This window comes from Mastigoproctus giganteus, chromosome 3 (genome assembly GCF_048544385.1).
Source record: "Mastigoproctus giganteus isolate SK-2022 chromosome 3, ASM4854438v1, whole genome shotgun sequence".
Classification (NCBI taxonomy): domain Eukaryota; kingdom Metazoa; phylum Arthropoda; class Arachnida; order Uropygi; family Thelyphonidae; genus Mastigoproctus; species Mastigoproctus giganteus.
Genome location: NC_143577.1, coordinates 253760776 through 253784213, shown reverse-complemented (window position 1 = coordinate 253784213; position 23438 = coordinate 253760776). Strand labels below are relative to the sequence as shown.

General features: G+C 41.5%; 1 protein-coding gene across 1 annotated transcript in view; it reads left to right on the top strand.

Moving 5' to 3' along the window:
* Positions 1 to 2930: 2930 nt before the first annotated feature.
* The window catches only part of LOC150089060 (uncharacterized), a 31849-nt gene continuing 11341 nt past the window's right edge, over positions 2931 to 23438 (top strand). The window contains exon 1 of the mRNA XM_090369797.1: positions 2931 to 4506. Coding sequence (XP_090225923.1) covers positions 2967 to 4505 — 1539 coding nt within the window. The 5' untranslated portion in view covers positions 2931 to 2966 and the 3' untranslated portion in view covers position 4506. The remainder of the gene's footprint in view (positions 4507 to 23438) is intronic.

Sequence of the window (23438 nt, the reverse complement as noted above, 5' to 3'; positions counted from 1 at the left end):
CGTATGCCAATGATATTTCCATTCTGATCACAGATAAAGACCCTAATCAGCTCCAACTCAAAATCCATGGTGTTTAGAACGAAAAACAAATCACTAAATATTGATTTAGACGTAACATACAAAGAAAAACAACTTGAAAGGGTGAATGAAACCAAGTTTCTCGGAATCTGGCTAGATGATAACCTAAGTTGGACAAAACAAATGATAACCCTGCGAAAGAAAACTTCGTCACTAGCGGGAATACTCGCCAGGGCCTCTGCCTGGATGTCTCCTTCCCTTCTCAGACTAGTATTCCTTTCTTTAATTCAACCGCACCTCACCTATGAAATCATCTCATGGGGTACCACCAACCAAGAAAACCTCGTGAGAATCAACTCCATTCTCAATCGATGCGTTCGTTCAATTTTGGGCCTTCCCTGGAACGCATCGGTTAGTTCGAGATACAAGGAAGTGAGACTCCTAAGCATCTACCAGCTATTGCAGAAAGCCGAGGCGATCCTTGTTTACAATGCTTTAAAGACACCAGACTTTCCCCCCTCTCTTCAGATCCTTTCTCATAATCACAGAAGAAGAAGAAATATCGTACAATCTAAGAAATGAAGCCGACCTGAAGGTTCCGCTTTTCAGAAAAGCCATAGGTCAGAAAAGTATAAAATACAGAGGTGCTAAACCCTGGAACAAATTTCCTGCAAAAATCAATTCAAGAACCTACTAATTGAACACATCACCAGGGATGTCTGATTCAGATTAAATGACGGACAACTACAGAACACTGAGTTTAGCACAGCATGGTTTACAACGCGAAGGTCTTGCCTGACCAATGTGGTTAATTTTTAAGACGAAGTTATGTCAGGGCTGTTCAATAAAGAATGATCATAATTTTTCATAAACAACCGTACTGCTTGCTACTTCTAGCTGAGCTGCACAATTTAAGAACCAAACCAAGCTGCATCACATAGCAATTGCAACTGACCAATTGACTTGTGGAGAATCTACGGTTCCATATAGCACAATTCGCGGTGGTTTAGAATGTTTAAAGATGGATGTGGTTCAATCACAAAAATCGGTGGTCCTGGGACTCCAACCACTAAGCCTCACCAAAAAACCACAAACGGAAACACGCACGGTATTCTTCATGCCATTTGCATATGACACGTGTTTGTGCACGCTGGATTCCAAGACTACTCACACCTTAGCAACAACAAATTCGCATAGAGGTTTGTCAAGAGCTGCAGTGGATAGTTACTGAAGATGGTGAAATTCTACACAAGATGATAACGGCGGATGAGACATGGCCTCATCATTTAGATCCAGAGAGTACGCAACAAAGCTCTGTTTGGAAGTTTACGTCATTGCCAAAACCAAAGAGAGCAAAAGTTGTGGTTTCTTCAGGAAAGTTATGGTCATCTTTTTTTTTTTGGAAATCAAGAAATGTTTACCATCATGTTGTACCACGTTACTGTACTGCACAGTCACGTGGCACAACTGTACCGACCAAAACTGCACGCAGTTGAGTGGATGCTGCATCACGACAATGCGAGACCTCACATTGCTCATACTATCATCGAGTGCTTGGCAAGCATTAATGTTAAATGTGTTTCTCGTCCGCCCCACAGCCCTTATCTTGTATCCTGCGATTTCTTTTTTCTTTATTTCTAAATTTAAAGACTTAGGGGTTACTATTCAGTGAGACATGATATTTTGCACGCAGTGTAACCATCTTCGTGTTATCTTTTCCAAGCAGACAGGTTTTCTTTTTTTGACGACAGGTAATTCTTTCGAAATATCTTCCAGCAAGGAGAGAAGGGGGCCCTGGCGGAAGTTGTAAAAAGCTAAAGGCCATGAGGGTTGTTTAAGTAAAGGTGTTCATAAAGAATCGATGTGAGGCGGAAGTTCGCGGCTGCGGGAAAGCAAGCAGGTGACAATAAAGAGAAAAAGAAGAGCAATATTAGAGGGAAGCTGACATTAAACCCACAGCTTCCCCCTCCCCACCCAGGAGGGAGCTAAACACCTTTTGGATGATGTAGCGTAATTAATATCAAATTCACTTTTCATTCCGGGGACTTCATGTAATAGAGAGAGAGATATAACACCCTTCTGTCTCTCTAAGATGAAGAAAATCTCAATGATGTTAGCTGTTATGGTAACCTTACGCACAAATAAATAGTTCCTCCTTCAAAGGTCGGCTTCGGTACAAACAACATATTTTTGCTCATTATGCGAGAGAGCCGCACCTGAACAAACCAACCCCACCTGGGATAACAGAGAAGGGAGGGAGGGAGGGTTGAGTGTGCCATTAGGTATGTCTTCAACGGTCTCTTTTTCGAATTCTGTATTTTGTTCATATGAGGTGAAGTTGTGAATGCACACCAGACAATATTCACCAACAAAATGCCGAGTTGTGGAGTTGCAGCAGCAGTTGTCACCTCCGCAAGACCACCTGAACTGTCTCGGTGCAGGGGAGGTTATGTGGCGCGAGCAGGTCAGACTGTCGCCCGTAGCAACGACGAGTAGTGGTAATGGGCCTTCAAATCCGGTTTCTGCGGGAGGATGTTTTCCGCTCCCTACGCTCGAGGGTCACCAGCAGACGGGAACGTAAGCACGCTACCCATTGGCCGGAAGTTGCGAGCCGTCCTCCCATTGGCCGCTCCACAACAGGTACGGTTGCGGTGCTCCATTCGACGCTACGCTTACTAGGGACCGTCGGCAGCTTGAATGCGGAAAGAGAGTGAGTTTGACACGTCTTCCCGCACTCGGCAACGCCACAAAAACGCTGCACGGGATCGCCATTTTGTGGCGGCGATTTGTTGTCAACGGTTTTCCTCTTTTGTGCACGTGTTTCTGCCGTGGATTGTGTCTCGAGCTGCACACCAACCTCGGGATTGCGTATGAAATCCGATGTGTTAGTTGGGGAGTTGTGGACGGCGTAGCACAGGTGCGTTCCCGACGAAACAGCGACTGTAGACATGACCTCTCCGATCTGTCGGTGTCGAGTGCTGTATTTGGGCTCGTCCGTTCCACACATCACCAAGGACGGGTTGCAGGGGATCCAAGAACCCCTGCGTGAACTCTACCCCGAACAGGGGCCCTTCACGGCCAAAGGGATCGACTCGTGGCTCAGCGTGTGGAGTAACGGACTTCTTCTGGAGAACGTCGACGAATCCTTGCGGCAGGTCACCCGTTTTTTCCCCATCGAAACCCTGCACTATTGTGCCGCAGTACGCTACGTGGTGGTGCCGGGAAACAACGGGGACAAGGTGGAGAAATTTCTCCCCCTTGACAGTCCTTTCGCCCGCCATGCCAACCCGAACCATCCCTCGCTGTTCGCTTGCATCCTCCGAAGAACAACGGGCATCAAAGTGCTAGAATGTCACGCGTTCATCTGCAAGAAAGAGGCAGCCGCCAATGCCCTTGTGCGATGTTGCTTTCACGCGTACGCCGACAGCATGCAAGCGCACCATCTGGAGGAGAATCCCTATTACCTGGAGAACCGGAGATCCCGGAGCATGTCGGGCCTGAACAGCATGGAGAAAGTGGAGGTGTGGAGGAACCAGAGCAACAATTCGCAATTCACCCCGTCCGGCATGCCCAACGGAACTGCAGCCTCCAGGAGAGGGCCCCGCCTGAGTGAAGATGACAACTATAAGATTTGGACGGGCAGCGCCCCCACCGAGAGGGAGTTGGTGTATGTGGATGCCGCAGGGACGATCCGCAGCGTCCGATCCGGATCCGGCACCACACGGTCGGCACAAACGAAGCCCCGTCAAATGATGCTGCCCTCTCGTCCTCCTCCCCCTCCGTCCCCCGTTGTGACTGGAAAGGACAGCAAGAGCAAAGCCAGCAAACTCCTTAAGACGAAAGCCAAGAATAAGAAAGAGCCTCCGAATCTGCCGAATGGCTACCGATCCTTAGGGGGTCCACTCCCTCCCCCTGCCAGCATTTACACGGGCACAGGACTCTACACAGAGCGGCGAGCAAGGCGACCCGATCGTCCTCAGATACCGAACGGCGATGAACCCATTTACATTCCCGCATCGCGACCCCTCAGTCCAGGATCGTCGGGCCCTTACGAACAGTACTTCATGCAATACGGAACAGCTCCACGCACCCGCCCATTGAAAGGAGAAAAAAAAAGGCAACAGGCAGGCTCTGAAGAAGACAGATCGGATGATAAGACCCAGCAGGACTTGGATTCCCCCTTCAACACGGGGATATACCGCAAGAAGGGCCACCTCAATGAGCGGGCCTTCTCCTATTCGATCCGCCAGGAGCATCGCTCTCGGTCCAACAGTTTGGCCAACCTTCAGTTCTTTTCCAACGGGGACGAACCGGACCTTTCTTCCCCCACACCGGGGCCTAGTGGATTAGGGAACGGCACGAGGGACGAAGACAGGAAGGAGAGAGAACTCGCTCAGCTTATTGGTGATCTGGATTTGAAGGAGAATGGTGATCACCCAGGTGCTGATAATTTCATCCGAAAGAAGGCGCCACCGTATGAAAGATGAGGTGAGTATTTAAGAATACACTGCAGAAGGTATTTATTTCGGATGATTTTTGATCACCAGAAATACAATCATTAATGATTGTATTTCTGGAGCTCGTTCTCATGTTATTTATATTTATCAATTTTTAAATATTTAGTTATTTATATTATTCGAGAAAAGATTAATTTTGACATAAAAACTGCTCCGATATCAACTTATTAATTTAGACAACGTACAGAGACTTTTTTTAAATGTCTTCTTCAGATAAGTGTTAATAAGCGCACATTGCAAACTCCCAGATGAATACTAGTTCAATATGGAAATATGTATATAGCGCAACGGTTCGATCTCACAATATGAGTTAGTGTCCCTGTACATCACCACAGAACCACAGCCAGCTCTTTGGACAACAAAACCAATGAAACAATTCTCAGAGTGGTGATAGCTTTCTTTATAGGTGCTGTTAATTTGAAAGTAGTGCAATACCAGGGCAACTGCAAAGATAAATATGGCTCTGAGTGAGAGAACTAATCGTTTATCCGAATTTTCAATATAGTTTGTTATTTAAACCCATAAATTCGGATTTTAAACTCTATCTGCTTAGAGAAAAATTTATTAAAAACTGTCTCTCAATTGAGATCAATCCGCTTTCTTTACTCTGCACCACTTCAGCTAAACGCCAAAGGGGTGAAAACCCCAAAGAACTTTAATGACTTCAACCATTGTGCAATGTCTGCATGGTCTCCAAGACAGAGCGTACATGTTTTTCCAGCTTCACTTTCACATTTTGTTTCTCTCCATTGTTGTCTGTTAGTCAAGATCATTAAGAACTGGAGTTTCTCACAGACGTTCACTACCTCTCCAACTGCGCATGCTCACTTATTCGGCCCATTTTTCTCGTTTTTATTTTATTTTTTTGTGGTGTATTCTTGTTCGGGTCATTATCAAGAATTACTTAGATATCTGAAGAAATTTTAAGGTCCTTTGTGAAATAATAAGTAGATTGGTAAATTATTTGCACTGTTTAACACGCTCTGTTCCACTTTGTCTCCACTTTTAGAGGTATTTGAGGAGGTAACTTCTGGAGCATATTACAAAAGGAGATTAACCACACGACATTCAACTTCTTAAGCACAATTCAAAGAAACTACACGCGGTGATAAAATATGTCACCTCTTTCTGCATCAACAACTATATTTTCAGATTGCATACCATGACCAGAGTAAACCAGAAACCTTTTTTCAGCTTGTTGAAAATAATTCCTCACGACCTGGGAAACAATTGGCAGGGTTCTCAAGGTTGGTCGTAAAATTCTTGCATTTAAACACTAGGGCAAGAATCCAGAGAATGGGTGCATGCGCACTGCAATTATTCAGAACCGGTGTTCAGGGTCATTTAGGTTTTAAGTAATCCATGGAAAGAAAAAGAAAAATGCCTTGCCATGTTATCGCGCATTTTTTTATTTGATATTTCTTATCTGCTGGATTTGGTTTTATTTTTGTTTCGAAGAATTTTCCTTCTGCCAGACCTGAAGCGAGTAAAGGATAAAAAATCAGAAAAAGAGAATCGTTTTAGAAAGTCGAAGTGGAGGTTTTTCATCCATTGTTTTCCTAAGCAATCTCATCTACATAGAGTTCTTTATGTTGATGAGATTCTTTCGATTTTGGACCGAAGACTTTGGACCACCCCCGAAGGCTCCTTAGCACCCGTATTCAGAAATGAAGATCCGCGTTCATACTTTATGCTCGCGTGCCCTTCACGCCCCCCCGGTGGGCATGAAAAATATGGAAAACAGTAAAATACGCTCCTTGATATTAGCTGCCTTGTGGAGTTTTTGTTCGATAAAACGTTGCTGTCATCGCCTGTCTTTTATCAATGAACCTAATGTTGTGTGACTCCATAAATACAGCTTTTGTGCGAGGACAGGATGCTTTCATGCACACAAACTCAGTAAAAAGTGTGAGTTCACTGTCCTAGTGGTATATTCGGACTATGCTTATCTTTACACTCTATTGGCCTTCCGTGTCAGTATTAATTGGTGTGACAAATTTGCCTCAAGCTGTAGAAGAGGTTCCAGCAGAAAAATCCTACTGCTAACTGCCCAAAAGAACCTTTGCTTCATTTGAGCAGCTTCCAACAGGTTTTTTCCTGCTGACTTTTCTTTAAAGAAATCAAATTTTCTCTTTATATTCCTCTTTGGGTCAGCGGAGTAATTTATGGTATATCCTGGACCTAAACACGTATTGTACGTAACTATGTGCTGTGATCGCCGTCCCTTCCCCAAACACCGGGTAAAAAAGACCTGCATTCGAGTCCCATAAAGAATTTTTATGGGCCTTTTTCACAATGTGGCCGAGTTAGTCGGTCTTAGGGGATGGTTGCATGGTTTTTTCTCCCAGAAACTTGGGGTTTTCATCCAGCAAATAAGAAATCGGCCACAGAACACACATAATAAACAGCACAACAATATGCTTTAGTTGATGATGCTCCTAAAATCCTACTACAGCAAGGAATATTTATCGACTTTTTCACATTGTGGCCAAGTTAGTCGGTCTCCCATCGGGAGTTCAAAATTTTATTCCTCGTTTTTGCGCGTTTTACTCAGAAAACACGGACAAAACGACTACAATACACTCAGTTCATGGAACAAGATATATATTTATGCCTCATGGCTTTAATCGCCTCAATGCAAATTCAAAATAAACTAAATTTTTAGAAAAACTACAACATTGAGCAATATCCGTACAAGGCCATATCTGTATCCACAGTAACAGTTTCCCTCCTTTACCAATACGATAATTTTTTATGTGAAATGAAACGTACAGGACAGTGTATATTAAACGCCAAAGCACTAAGGCTATGAGGCGTCAGTATATGTGTAACTGCGTAAACGTACAAAACTTCTGGATAACATAAATTTTGTTTCTGTAGTTACAAATTACAGTTGTCATAGTGATACTTTTTTAAAGCTCCTAACGTTCAAAACGAATGTTTGTTATGCACTATACTTAGTGTATTCATGAAATGGCCCATTTCTTGAGTTTTTTCACTGACGTGCTGGCCCTATGGGCAGCTCAGTTGGTAGGATCGCCGTACTCCCACACCGGGAGGAAAAGACCTGAGTTCGAGTCCCTTCGATGATGGGAGGAATTTTATGGGCCTTTTTCACAATGTGGCCGGGTTAATCGGTTTCAGGCAAGAGTAGCATTGTTTTTTTCTCTTGGAAATTTTGGTTTTTCGTCCAGCAAACAGAAAATCGATCTCAGAATACGCAATTTAGACAATATATGAAGAGAAATATGGCTTTGTGGCTGATGCTCCAAAAGCCCTTCAACAACAACTGACATGCAAAAAAATTGTGAATTTCATCTGTATGATCCACTGGTTTCTCAGCATTTATAGCGAGGCACTCCACATCATGGAGGAGTCGTGTAAATTCAAACAAGTTTTATTTTATAGGCATTTCTCATGTTGACGATTAACCGCATTCCACCTTCACATCCAGTCCCATGACGTCATCAGAGGCGTTACTTTAAATCTGCTGTTTAGAATCTTTACAAGGCAACGCTTAAAGTGTGAGGGGCTTGGAAGTATGTTTACACTGAAAGAAACGTTTTGGAGACTCCACTCCGGTAAAAGAAAACAATCCATTTCTTTTAATGATAATAATCAAAGGAGATGTAAAATTTTAAACGAATAAATTTAAAATTTTAATGAATTTTTTGATTACTGCTTAAAACATTGAAAAAAGTACTTTCTTTCTTTTCGCGAATTTTAAATTTCACCGAGTGCCAGTAATTCGTGAAACCAGTTTTTCCTCTTAAAATATTTGCCACTTGTCAACCGTTTGGAGATGTGTAGGTTGGAGTCCCGTCAGAGACTGGGAGAATTTCTAAAAGACTCTTCAATCGGAACTGTAGTTAGTCGATCTTAGGTGGAGGTATGAGGAGGGTTCCCAGTGAGTTATTCTGCGGTTTTCATCCAGATGCACCTAAAAGCCATCAACGACATTTCAAAACATTACGCTAACAGAAAAATAATAACATAAAAATAGTTTTAAATGATCCATTGTAATGGATAAAGAACCTTTTAAAGTTTAAACCGGGCACATTTAAAATAATGCGCAGACCACAATTTTTCTTATCGAAGAGAACATCTTTTCTTTGCTCTTTATTTTCATTGACCTCAATCTGTTGTTTATGTTCCAGTCGCACAAATGACAACAGGGAAATCTCTTTCTTCTTCGCTTCCACCCAACTTTCGCTCACACGAGGAGGACATGGCAAAGAAAAACTGACGTCTACAGGAAAACGTGTTCATTTCGACTGTAGCGTAGCGAAGAATGCACGGATAAGCTCATGGGGTGAGTGGAGTGTTCAGGAAACACAAACAGGGTGAGAAATCTGGTAGGGCAACATTTCAAGGCTAGTCCCTTAGGTTTATTAACCCTTACACGGCTTGCACTGGCCCACATTCCTTATGTCACCTTGGTGGCACCACGAGCAGGTATAGTTGGGCGTTCGTTCTTTTAGCCACACCCAGCTGGGTTGCTATAATGAGGCTACTCAACTGCTGGACGAAGATAAAGTGGGAACTACTAATAATTCTGATTTCCCTTTCTCCCCCCCCCAATCTGTTTGCACACGATTAAAAGTTTAATATCATCTGTATAAGTGTTGCAGTCAAGTGAGAGGATATAAATGGTTATCATGAATCAACAAGAAAAAGGATGGGCAAAACACCAGCTTGGTTGGACTGGAAGATCTTGTACTCTCCCCTAAGATGCCTTTGTTTAAGAATGGAATCGAGAATTTTAATGTTTCTCTGTATTTCAAAATATTCTTCAAGTACCAATCTCATACTGTCGTGAAGACATTGGCTCAGACATTCAAGGGAGCTCTGACGTGCAAGAAGATAACATCAATTTGTGCTTTAGCACTGAAGGCCAACCGAATCTGAAATAGTATTTGCAGTAAGTTGGTCACGGTCAACTTACTGGACTGCCTATTTGACGCAATTTCTGAACACAACCCGTAAAAAATAGAGCACATTTCCATGTGCTCTATTTTTTCTGGGAGAACTGCAATGTGAAGAGTTTCTCTCAATATATAAAGAGGCACTTCAAAGACAAAGGAGCTGCCTACTTTCCTGATGAAAAGGGAGGTTGGTTGTTGTAGGGTTTAAGGCATATTAACAACTTAGGCTGTATGCGTGTGTTCCGTGGTCGTTTTGCAGTTTGCTGGATGAAAATCTCGAGTTTCCGGGAGGGGAAGCCTCGCCTGAGACCGACTAAGTCAGATTGCTCGCGTCATTGATATGATTGAACTCGGGTCTTTTCTACCCATGAAAAGGGAGAAAATTCATCATGCCAGTAGTTGGTTCATCTGGGAATCCATTATAGCTTGGATTATATTTTCTTCAGTTATTGTTATTTGTGAAACAGGATTGTGATGGTTCAGGAATTTAAATTGAATCCAGATGAACACATCCTGTTTAAGAAATTTAACAGTCAACTAGTATTATCAGTGGGTGCTTAGATTTCAATTCAGGATCAGCGGAGAACTTCAAAGTGTTCTTCTCATTCCCTAAATAAAATTTCATCCATGGTAAAGCTGACAGTCTTGTTGATAAAGATTCCAAGTTATTTATGAAGAAAATTTCAGAAAATTTTGGAGCGTGTGAATTTGGAATTTCAATGTAACCGTATATGGAGTCCAATTACAGCATAGAAACCTTCGGTCACCTTGAAGTAAAGGATGCCATCATTAGTTATGCGTGCATGTAATTGTACACCCGTATTTTCCTGCTCTGTGGAGTGTCCATTGGAACAGTGAAACGTGCCACCCGCCACCACTAGACGAAAGCAGGTGTTTCTCAAACAATAAGCGTAGGCACCTGTTTTTAAGTAGGTGTTCACTTTCATCGTGTCATTTGTAGGAACCACCAGACAGTGCTTAACTCTCATGTCGGATGCAAATATTGACACGTTGCCTGTCCGAAGAATTTCAATAACAAACACGGGCTACTTTCTTTAAGAGGAATCTTACACCAAATGAAGGTCACCTTAGGAATGCTGACACGTTATAATGGAGCTTCCAGTCATCCAGTGCGTCATTCTATCTGTGTCCCGCGCATTTGCTGCCCTAAAACAAGGATTGACCGATTCCCAAAAGTGGAGCAACCTTCAAATGTTGTCGCTCTGCTGATGTTTTTATCGTCCATTTTCATTGTCCCGGTTCCGCGTTACACTCAGTGCTGAAAGAAGGTTCTCAAAGGGGGTGTAATTGCCATGCGTAATGACCCAGGACAATGCAATATCTACATGACCTTAGAGAGATTTTTTTTTTTTTTTTCACCTTTACAGGTCAAACAGAGCTTTGAGAAGGGCAAAGTGATAACAGCGATTTTAGAACACAGACACTTTGTGTCAAGTACGACAAAATAGGGCCCCAGTAAGTTCAGTTCATTTGAAGTAAAGATTCAAAAGGAAACATGCAGAATACTGCAATCATTACCCTAGGTGTTTTAGAATGTCTGAAAACGCCTTCGTGGGTAGTACACTTGGTAGGATTGCACTGAATGGAAAAGACCTGAGTTCCAGTCCCATTGATAACGTGAGGAATTTTTATGGGTATTTTTCACAACGTGGCTGAGTTAGTCGGTCTTAGGTGAAAACAGCATAGTTTTTTTTCCTGGAAACTCGGATTTTTTCATCCAGAAAATCGACCTCAATTTTACAGGCTTTACCTCAGAATTTACAGACAATATACAAGGAGCAATATGGCCTTAGTCACCTTAAACCCTACTACAATAATCAATGTCTGAAAACCTTGTTATTTACATTTTAAAATCGAGGAATCTGGTAATGATCGGCTTCATTCATTAAAAAAACAAATTAATGGTTGGGAAAAAATCAAGTTGAAACCATTCTGATTTTGTTTGCACAGTCAACTACTTATGTTTTAAACAATCAATTCAAATAAGGGGTATGCAGGAGGTGACAAGAGAAGGTAGCTCACGCGAGATCCCTTTTAAATTTTGGGGGTTATTAGGTCCCCTTTTGATAACATTTAACAGTACTGTCTTTTAACTTGGGATGACTCTTAGTTTAAATTCTTCTCTAGCGATCCCCTTGTTAACAAATTGGCAGTATATCCCTGGTTCAAATCCCATCTAATCTATAGAATATCCGTAAAACATGAAATAAACATTTGTTTTTTCATCGCCCTGTACCCTTATGTTAGTGAATCATATGATTCCCGACTTTTATACAAAAGCATATAGGGGGAAATACTATTCGCCCCCTCATCGTCACCCCCAATATCTTCTGTAAAGGAATAGAAAAGGATATGAAATGACAACTTAATTGAATCAGTTTTAGATTTTTACACATGGGCATATTGGGTGGAGTAGCATTTCCTCCGTACTTTGCCCTTGTATAAAAGTCATACAAGGGCAAAGTTATACAGCCATAACTGTGATTCACTTACCTAACTGATATTGTAATTTTAGTAGTAGTAGTAGTAGTAGTAGTGGTATGTGATGCAAGAAAGCAAGCTTATGTTGCATCAGCCAAAAATAAAAATAAATAAAAAACTTTCACACATCCATTCCTTCTAAAAGTTTATCCAGTTCCTCCTGGAATTTATTTAAGCTATCAACTTCCACAACCACAGATGGAAACTATCTTTCCTCAATTTGAATTTATGCCCTCTCAGATGATTATTCTGAACAAGAGGAAGAATCCCATCAGCATTGAGTATGCTCAAACCATTCAAGGCCTTATACACTTCAATCAGATCATTTCGCAGGTGCTTAGTCTCCCTTTCTTCGTAAGAACAATCCTTTGTTATCCTCGCTGATCTTTTTAACCTTCTCTGTACACGCTCAAGCAACTCTACATACTTCCGAAAATGAGGCCTCCAGACCTGTATACAGTACTCTAGGTGTGGCCTGACCATTGCCTTATACAAGGGAAAATCATCTCCTTTTCCCTACTAGCAAAATTTCTGTATATCATTGACAATACCCCATGAGCTGCAACCTGTCTGCACTGCTCAGAAAACTTCAAATTTGACTGCACAATTACCTCCAGATCTTCTTCATTTTCTACCACCCTAAGTGTAGTACCATAATGTTGGCACGTTTCTTTGGGGTTACTTCTACACAGTTCCCAACTGCAATACTGTGGAATATCTTGAATTAATTTTAAGTGGGTCCACCTCAATCACAGTGGGGTGGCATAGGATGAGCAACCACATTTTACAACGAATGTAATGTTTGAGCTAACAGAACTCAATTCTAACCCATGGACTGGAATCACCAGTATATCCCAATTGATTATGACCTTTTGCATTCTTTTACAAAGCGAGCGATCTTTTGTAGGAGACTGCAAAGTTGGCCCGTGCAATGTGATCTCCTTCTACTGGTATTCGAAATGTTGAAGGATAGAGTTTGGTGTCATACTTTCTTTCTGTTTTCTCGTATGTCAGCTGGGAAAAAAAAAAAAAAAAAAAAACGAACAGTCAACCACCCCTTACCCCCTCGCTGACATAAAATTGGGTCACGTTGTTCCATATAGTTTCCGTAGCATATTTCGACGCAAATTCTCCCCCTCCTAGTGCAGTCACGTGACCGCCTACCCTTTCCCTCCTACTCGTGCGGTCCGACCTGTCCCGACCGGTACTCCGCCCTGCAATAACCTTTCGTAACCTTCAGCGAGAGTGCTCCGATTGCGGCGACAGAGACAGCAGAGAAACTTCGTTGTTCGTTTCACGTGGGAATTGTCAGCGATGACGTCACGTGTTCGTACGGAGCCCTTTTCGTAAGAACCCTGACTCATCGCCTTTCACGGAGCTGAAAGAGCGTCCATCCCCGTTGATGTCGGTTCAGATTGGCTCATCCGCAGGGGATTTCGACAAGGAATTTTTGGAATCGTGCCTTTCCTTCATCCACCACACGCAACCACCCACTCACAGTTGCCGCAACAAAGGAGTGAGAGATGACGACAATCCCGAAATGTGAGAGGGGGGGCCGAGGAAAGTGGGAACATCCCAGAAATGCAGAAGAATACGGGAAACCAAAGGAATGCGATGCAACATTACGTCATCTGAATGAGACAGCAGTCTGGAAACCGGGCAGGATACGGGATATCCCCCACCCCTCAAGTTAACTTTCAAATACCGGGGGTTACGCATATAAAATTTATATTAATAAATAAAAGTAATAAAAGTGTAAATATTTATATTTACGCATATTTATGCATATGCGCCTATTATCTTCACCATGTCCGTCCGTCCGTCTGCAAGTAACAACTCGTCTCCCTGTGTATGGATTTTGGCGAAATTTTATATTTGGGCCTTTCAAAAATATTTGTGAACCACCCCGAATTTCATTAAAATTGGACAAATTGAAATCGGGAAGTTATTATTAGAAATTAGAACAGATCACCAAATAATTATAACAGAAGTTGACCATGCCTTACTGGGACACTGATTAACCACGGGACATTGAGAAACACTGGATACTGGGCAGAGGTTATTTTTCTGTAGAACGTGATTAAGGTCAGTGTGCGACATTTTTCGTAGTTTAAAGAATCAGATCCGCGGGTTATAATTTGTTCTTATAAATCAAGGAGGAATCAATCGTAATGAACTAATTTTAACAACAATAAATCGAATGACTCAATGGGCCAACTTAATTGTATAGTCCTTTCCATAAGAATACGCAGTATGTTTTTACAATATCGTCAGAGCCAGGGTTAACAATGTTTGTGGGTTAACAGTTAAATACCAAACACACAGTGTCACTGAGCGGTTCTATTTTGGCATCCTCCAATGGTTCTTGAAGGGGTGCTGTGCAGATGAGTCAGCTCAACTGAACTCTCTCTAAACGTCCTTCCACCAAGAGGTATTTGTCTTCTTGCCAACAACACCACGCCTTTAGAGGGTTTTTTCTTTTTTTTTTTCATTTGCTACCTCATCACGCGCTGCACTATCCTAATGTGGTTAAGAAATCTCTCCCAAAAGGAGGGGAGGAGGGGGAGAAGTTCCAAATGAGCAAAACACTAAAATCTAAATAATGAGCGTTGATGGACTAAATAGGCGAAGAATGATTATGAAGGAAGCGTTTGCGAAATGCTCCATCATCCCTAAATGTCTCCAAAATATCCCTTTTGGTAGATTCGGTCATTAGGGAAGGGGCTCTGGCGATCATTTCACATAATCATTACCAAGATTCTCATTAATTTCTTACAACCACGTGATTTAATGAATGCAAAATTACACTCATTTATACTGCGTGGGAACAGCGAAATGAAAAACATTCCTTCTTGGGGGAATGGGGAGGGGGGGGGAATGATCCCAAGTAATTTAAAACTACCGAAACACTAATGAAGCTGATCCCACTCGTAACCAACCATGTATGAAAGCAATCCTAAGACAGAGAGAGACGAAAGGGCCAGGGGTGGAGATGAAGAGACAAAAAAAAAAAAAAAAACAGAGAGGGAGAGAAACAGCAAGAAAGAAACAAACAGAAACAGAGAGAGACAACAGACAAAACGAGAAAGAGCGAGAGAGACGGAAGGGGCAGAGGTAGAAAGAGATAGAGAGAAACAGAGAGAGAGAGAGAGAGAGAGAGAGAGAGAGAGAAAAAAAACTGGGAAGGAAAGAAAGAAAGAGAAAGAAACATGAACAAAAAAGAGAAAGAAAGAAACAGAGAGACAGATGAAGAAAATACAGCAAGAGTGAGATAAATAAAAAACAGAGAAAGAAAGAGACAGAACAGAGAAAGAAAGAGAGAAAACGGAAAAAGAACAGAGAAAGCAAGAAAGAAAGGGAAGGAGAGAGAGAGAGATGAAAAGGGTAGACGAGAGAGAAATAGCGAAAGAAACAGAAAAGAGAGAGAGAGAGAGAGAGAGAGAGAGAGACGAAAGGAGAAGGTATAAAAACACAGAGAGAGAAATAGAAATAGGGATAGAGAAAGAGAGAGACCTCAAAAGGAGCAGAGACAGAAAAGAAGAGAGAGAGAGAGAGAGAGAGAGAGAGAAATAGGAAAGAGAAAGAAATAAATAGAGAGAAATATCAAGAGAAAGAAAGAAAGAGAAATAGCAAGAGAAAGAAAGAAAGCAACAGAAACAGAGAAAGAAGAGAGAAGTCAAAAGGAGCAGAGACAAAGAGAAATAGAAACACACAGAGAAAGAGAAATAGAAAACACAGAGAGAGAGAGATTTGGTTTTGATTTGATTTGGATTTTTATTGGCGCATTAGCAACTAAGGCTATAACTGCGCCAAGACCAGGTAATACAGAGAGAGAGAAAAACAGAGTGGGAGAGGTAGAGAAAGGGAATAGCAAAAGAAAGCAACAGAAACAGAGAGAGAAGAGAGAAGTCAAAAGGAGCAGAGACAGAGAGAAATAGAAACACAGAGAGAGAGAAAAACAGAGTGAGAGAGATAGAGAAAGGGAATAGCAAGAGAAAGAAAGAAAGAAAGAAAGAAAACAACAGAAACAGATAGAGAGTGTGAATAAAAAAAAAAAAAATGGGAGAGAACCGAGAGAGAGAGAGAGTGTGTGTCGAAAGGGGCAGATGCAGAAAAGAAGAGATAGAGAGAAACAGCGAAAGAGAGAGAGAGAGAGAGAGAGAGAGAGAGAGAGAGTGAGGAAAAAGAGGAAGTGGAAAATCGTATTTACAACTCTTATTTAAGTTTCAATTTCGAGTGCACACACGAATATGCAAAAACAAAAATACACGCACAACACAACTGAACGTGAACATTAACAGCACAGCGCAACACAAAGACAGACAGACAGACAGACATCGGTACGTAGGGGTGATGCACTATTTTATTGACGACTGTTCGCCGAAATTATTGCCACATAAAACAAGCGAGAAACGGTTTCGTAATCCGCTGACACCACTCGAAACGACAGAACGCACACACGCAGTGCGTACACGTACCCTTCCACTTACGCCAATTACACTCGCACATTTTTAGAAACATTTTCGAAATAAGTGTCTTCACTTTACACGAGTGCTATCGGCACGCCATCATTTCTTCTCCCCCCCCTTTATTTAAGGAATTTTTAGATTTGCGCAAATGTTTCGAGCAGCACATTTGTGTACAACTTCACGCGCTCTTTCTTCTATTCTGTCTGTCTTCTGAACTCTTCTACCCGCGGGTCATCCCGAGGTAGAAACACGCTTTAAGCAGGCTGCGTGTGACGTCATCAACCGAAGGGTACGATCTTCGAGCATTAGGCGAAGTGCGTCTTCAGTGGATCGTCATTTTCGTACGGCCACTGGTCACGTCATCTCGGAGCACCACAGGCGTCACTTTCGGAGGAAGTGTTGCCTGGCCACGACTTCCGGATTTTGGGGTCATTAGTTCGGCTTAGCTCGTGTTCCCAATTAAGGGGGATTCTCTGGCACGAGAATTTTAAGCTCCACGCGGAGGTTTGCCACAGTAGAGGATGGTTCGGGGTCACGGTGGTGGTACTCTTTATGGACCGAGTGAGGTGGCGCGTGACAATGTAGTCCTCCCCTATCCCTCCGCTTCGAAGACCCCATCGGTGGTCCAGCATCGGGGACCGAAGAGCGTATCTACGTCCAAGCGTTGCACGCCCCTGGAGACACCTTCGATTAGTCGCGCCACTTGGAAACACCTGACAGAGCCGATGGGTTGGTCTCGGCAGGGGGCGCTTTCGAACCTGCCACTGGTGGGAATGGTGTTTACGATTGTTCATTTCTCGTACACAAACAGATGTGGCTTGGCAGGAATCCAGATGATGTTTGGGGTGTGACAGAGATAAACGACCCCCTCCTCGAGACGGGAGCAATAGACGGGAATTATGGGATGGGGACAACGAATCTTGCGTTCTTATCCCCGATGCATTCTGCGAGTAAGAATAACAGGGTGCTCAATGCAGGGAGGCCCGCATGTATCCAACACTCGCATTTAAGGTAGAAAACAGGTCGCAGCTACACCCTCGGTAGCTGGAACCCCCGCAGGAAAAATTCTTGAGATGCTTCGCCGTTGGCGACATCCCATTACTTCAAGAAGTTCGAAGGTCAAAGCGAGAAGGGGAAGGGTTGTTTGGTGAATTCATTTATTCGTTGTTTCCATCGAGACCTACAGCTTCGAGATTCAGGTTTAAAACGCGTCACCAATGAACACCGATACTCTTTTGAAAACAACATCCGGGTTCTCGCATGACCTATTTATCCTCGATACCTGCACACTAATTACTGGACTAATGGTTATTTGGCGCGTCTGTAGATAAAAATTACACAAGGGACGCTTCATTGGCGACTAAGACCACAACTAGAAAGTTTAGGGGGTGCCCAACTCTGTAGTACAGTCTCTTTTCGTCTACACAACAGCACATAATCGCTCCATACCAGCAAAAATATAAAATTTCGTGAAAATCCACCCACCAGGAGTTGAGTGCGAACGGATGGAAAATGAAATAGTAATTGTACGATTTCCATTGGTCCGGTTTTAATTAAATGTGGGATGGCTTGACAAATCATTCTAAAATAATTAAAAATTTCTAAAATAGCCCTAAAAAAAAAAAAAAATTTTTTTATGGAAATCCATCCACCTGTCGGGTTATTACATGGTGACGGACAAACGGATATGGTGAAGACAACAAGACGCTTTACACATTGGATATATTTTGTAAAATAAGAGTTACCACTTATGTGTTCTATATGCAAAGACACTCTCGGATATTTTCTCAAGACTTATTCATCAAGAAAATATTCATTCTTTCCCAAGAATGAATATTTTATTTTTACAAAATCATTGTTTGATTCACGCGTGGCTGCTCACAGTGACGTAATCCAGACATCATTCCAATACGTCAGCATTCCTGTGCCTTTTGATTTATTATGACATGCTACTGAAGTGAAGTGATTTTCAGTTACTTTTTATGTATGCTGGGGAGTGGATGAGTGTTAAATTTTCTACGTTCCGGTCTTTCGTTTAAGCTTAGGGCAGAACATCTAAGAACGATAGAGATAAGCTAGTTTGAAGCTATTAGGGAAAGAAATTGAGTGTATCTAAGTAGGAAGCCACCTTGAAAACTGCTATTGGCCGTTCGAAACCTTGACATTGTTGCGTCACACCGCACTGATATCGTTTGCTAAAATATGTCGAAACTGAGTGGGGAGGGAAGGAAAGGAATCTTCAAACTCTTTTTCCGCATACTTTTCGACTGGTACCGGTTTCTGCATGATCTTATCAAAAGCGTTGATTATTTTTCATCTTCTCGGGGATGTGGGAACTTCTTCATTAGTTCACACGTCTGCGTTTACAGCAAACATGCGTCTTGCTGTTTTGTCCTCGGTAAATCATTCACTGCTGTTGGACATTTAAATATAGATCGCTACGGGATCTCTTTGCTCATGCAATCCTCAATCAGTCTTCCTGCTATTCATTTACATTAATTAAAACTAGTGTCGCAGCAACACTTGGTTCTGTTGCAACAATGTGTAGTCTGCTGCAGTAAAGAGCAAAATGTGACTCCTATGATACTTTGATGTAGAGGAAGATACCATTCTTTCCACGTGAATAAATCATGGATCCCACGCTGAGTCAACCATTATTTAACTGTTGCAATAACTGATCTTATTGGCTATTCCATGAACTCTTCAGTCACGAAGTCTATAAGGAAGTGTTCGAACAATGTCCGATTCAGATCGTCAGACAACAAAGAATAGGTTTGATCAAAAGTATAAGTGCATCAGGGTTATTACAACTGCTTCAGATATATTACATTGTCTACCGAAATATAATGCAAAACTTGTTTGTTTTCATGTAGCTCTATCTTTTGAATACAATAGTAGTTTATAATTTGAAAACGTCTGCCACTGGTGCTGCCATCTTCTGTCACAAATATGAATAAAAACATCTTTTTTTTTTTTGGTTTACTTAGTTTAGTTCTTTACTTGCTTAGATTGCGAGGACCCCATTCAGCATCCAAATGAGTTTCACCTCTTCGGTGACCTTTTTCATAAGCACCGCCCCTTTTGGCGCATACTAATGGATAGATGTTTGATCACGTGACAGAACAGGAGAGAAAATCCGATGCAGGAATGCGTGGGAAAAAGAACAAACTTGCACGGGGACCATTACGGTGGTGATGGCACACGAGCGGCCCGGATATTCCCCGTCTAATCAAGTCGAACCTCTTTCGTATGCATAGCACGGCAAGTGAAAGACGGAGAATTTAATAAAAACAGTGAGAACCCCTGGTGGCTGTGGCCAAATTTAGAGTTGTTTTAACACTTGCAGCTCATCCAGTCCGATAAACATTTCACAATGATTAAGGGGAACCCCCCCCCCCACTCGCAGTCACCCACTCACTCTAGACACACGAAATCACATCGGCCCAGAGTGACTTCTCTTTGACAGGGCGCACAGCGTCAAGACCATCGGGTCACAACCTAATGACATGAAAGACGCCAGACAATAGAATTACTAGAAAAGACTGACAAAGGTAGGTACAAGTAGAGCGAGACAGGAGTATGATCAGATCAGTGCTCCAAAATCCCAGAATGAAAAGATGCACGACAGGGTCTGAAGATGCAGACACATGATAATTGGCACAACAAAAGAGGTTCAAGTAAGAAAGGAGCCACACTATATATGTCCGATTTGAAATGCAAGAGAATATGTTTAAGGAAAATACACCTGCTCAAATTTCAGTATACACTGTGCAAATGTGCTAGGAATAAAGTGCACCCGGAATGACAGATGAAAATGAAAGAAAAATATTTTACTGATTTTTTTTTTTTTCAAGGTTTTCATCATTTCCACTGTGGGCCACTAATCAATGTACCCCTAGAGAAGAGGTTGTCAAATTTTATGTACTTCTTCCCGCATACTCAAAGGGAACTACTGTTTCCCATCGTGGAGCCTTCTCATTCCTACTCATGAAGCCTTGAATTTGCATGAAATATAGATCGGTTGGCTTAGTGAGAACAATCACAATATAAATTTTTAATTTAAGTTTAAACTTAAAATATATTGATAAACTACACCTCTTAGTGCATATTTGCGATTTAAGAATTATCTTTCCGTATATGAATCCAGAATTATGTTAAAGGAACATTCAAAATTTCAGATTTAAGCGATAAGTCACAGGATACGTTTGGTAGTTATCCGCACTCTCCCCTCGTATATGTAAACCTGGGTATGACTGGGCTGATGTCAAACATAAAAATATCTGGAATCTTCCGCAATTTTTAAATACAGAGAAGAGTGGATCAAATAACTTCAACTGAAACATTTTAGTAGATAAATAATATGTTGTTAAACTGCAGGTCTACCGACTCGCTTTGTTTCGGTCTCAGTCTGCCTCAAGCTATCGTGCGGTCAGATTGTATACAGTGTTTATGTGATTTCTGAATTGTGACTTTATTTATTAAATAATTTTGCAATCCTTACAATTTAAAATAGCATCAAGTGATAGAGTTAAAAGAAAGCGTGTGACCTCAAATGTGGCCCAGAAATTATTTTCGAAATTTCTAAGGCTAAGGCTATTTTTAAGATAAGAAGTAGCATATCGCAATTGGTTGGTATCCAAATTCAAGTTTCATTTTCTGCCTACACCAAAGCTCTCAACAATTGTAATTGTAATATAATTAATTATGAAGTTTTAAAAGAGTAGAAAACTTTATTCTTGTCAAGTGGTAGTTGAGTCTTCTGTACTTCCACCTCTATTACAGCCGGAAAGACCTACTACTGCATCTCCTCAATTAAGGATAAAGCCGACTTACTAACATTCTACTTTTCTTCTGGCTCTTGTATCAATGATCTTGGCAAATCACCTCCTACCATACCAAACACATTCCATTCAATACTTCCCGTGGTCTTCCGACAGAAGAATGTTACAAGAATTCTGAAGCCAAGAAAGCTCCAACCCCAGACAATTGTTTAGAGAACAATTGTCTCCAATTGTTCTCTAAACCTGTGCTCCTGAACTTGATCATATTCTATGTCGCCTTTTTACACTTTCTCATTTCACTGGTGTTTTCCTTCTGCTTCGAAATTTGCTCATATCCAGCCAGTTCCGAAAAAGGGTGATAAATCCCTCCCTTCCAAGTAGTATCGTCCAATTGCTTCTACTCTTTCCACAGTAATGGAGAAATTCATTAACCGCCAACTCCTAAATTATCTCGAATTCTTCCATCTGATCAATGATCGCCAATATGAATTCCGACAGTGACAATCCACTGGTGATATATTGGCATAAGTCACTCAATTTTGGACAAATTTGATGGAAAAGTTTGGTGAAACTCAAACAATTGCTCTTGACATTTCCAAGGCTTTTGAACGTATTTGGCATAAAGGTCTTCTAAACAAGCTCCATCTTATGGATTGGTAATTAAGTAGCTAATTTTCTCTCTGATTGCAGCCTTGCTTCCCAGGTCTGCTACGTTCCCTACTTTCTGAACTAGCATGTCTGGGACTTACAGCCAAAGCCAAACCAAACTATATCCAAAACCACAGAAGTTTAAAAGGGCAGCAGTTAACCCAAGCGTGGATGATATTCCTCAAAGGATATCATGCAACTTTTTGACTCACTACCAAAATGCATAAGAGCTTACATGGCTGTTAATTGGTTTATACTTCATACTGATTTATTGATTGTTTGTGTTTGTTTATTTGTTTAGAATAATGCATAAATTACACTGATAAACAGTAATTCACCTATACGAAAAAGTACAATCCAAAATAAGAATTTAATATATTTGTACAATAATCATCAAAACTATAGAACTGAAATGGACTTGGGCAGGACACATAGCTCGAAGACATGAGGACAGATGGACTAAGGAAATAATAGAATGGTACCCAAGAGAAGCTAAAAGAAAAGTCAACAACTGAGATAGATGAAATTCAAGTTTGTGGGCAGTAAACGGATGGCCATTGCACAAAACAAAAGGACCGGGAAAGTTGCTGGACACTCCTTCATCCTGCAGTGGATTGAAAATGGCTGATGATGATGACGATGACAATAATCAATTATATGCAACTATTTACAGCTTTGAACAAAATATAATAAAATATGGATAATAACGTAAAAACAGGCTCAATAACTTAATGGACTATTATTGTAGTTGTAGTAGGGTTTTAGGAGCATCATTGACTAAGGCCATATTACTTCGTGTATTAAATTGTGTGTTCTTTGGTCGATTTTTTGTTTGTTGGACGAAAAACTCGAGTTTCCGGAAGAAAAAACCATCTGCCTTCCCCTGAGATTGACTAACTCAGCCACGTTGTGAAAAAAAGGCCCATAAAATTTATCATGTCATCGACAGGACTCGAACTCAGGTCTTTTCCAAATCGGTGCCTTAAACATATATGCTAACGCGCCTAAAAGCGAAAATAATGCTTGCCACTTGATCTAACTAGAAATCTGGAAGATTGTGCGAGTCGATTGAGGTGTCAATTCAAACGTGCACTTTTGGGATTTTTCCACCCATTGAGTATTTGTACCGAGTGCATGGGGTGGTTGGTTATATCCGGTTATTATTATTATTATTATTATTATTATTATTATTACAGTGGGTTTAGGACCTCTCTTACTGTCCTACAGGTGTTGAGGATCGCGGCTTTCTGGAGTTCCACATAAGAATTCTATGATAGGCTTATTGCTGCTAGGTTCTTATGGAGGCTGTTTTATCACCATGCTTGTAGTTACCATGATCGGCATTGTCGTTGCTTGTTCTATATGCCATATGTCTTAGACTTCCTGTCTTAGATTTGAGTACTTCCTGATCTTTTCCTCGTAGGTTTTCTGAAGGTTGCTAGTGTTTGGGCACTGCTATGTCGATCAGGTAGGTAGCCATTTCCTTCTTGTCGATGAATATTGTTTGGTCTGTTGTGGGAAATCGTATTATCCTTTATTATGACGCGGTCCCAGTATAGTTTGTGAGTAGCGATCTCT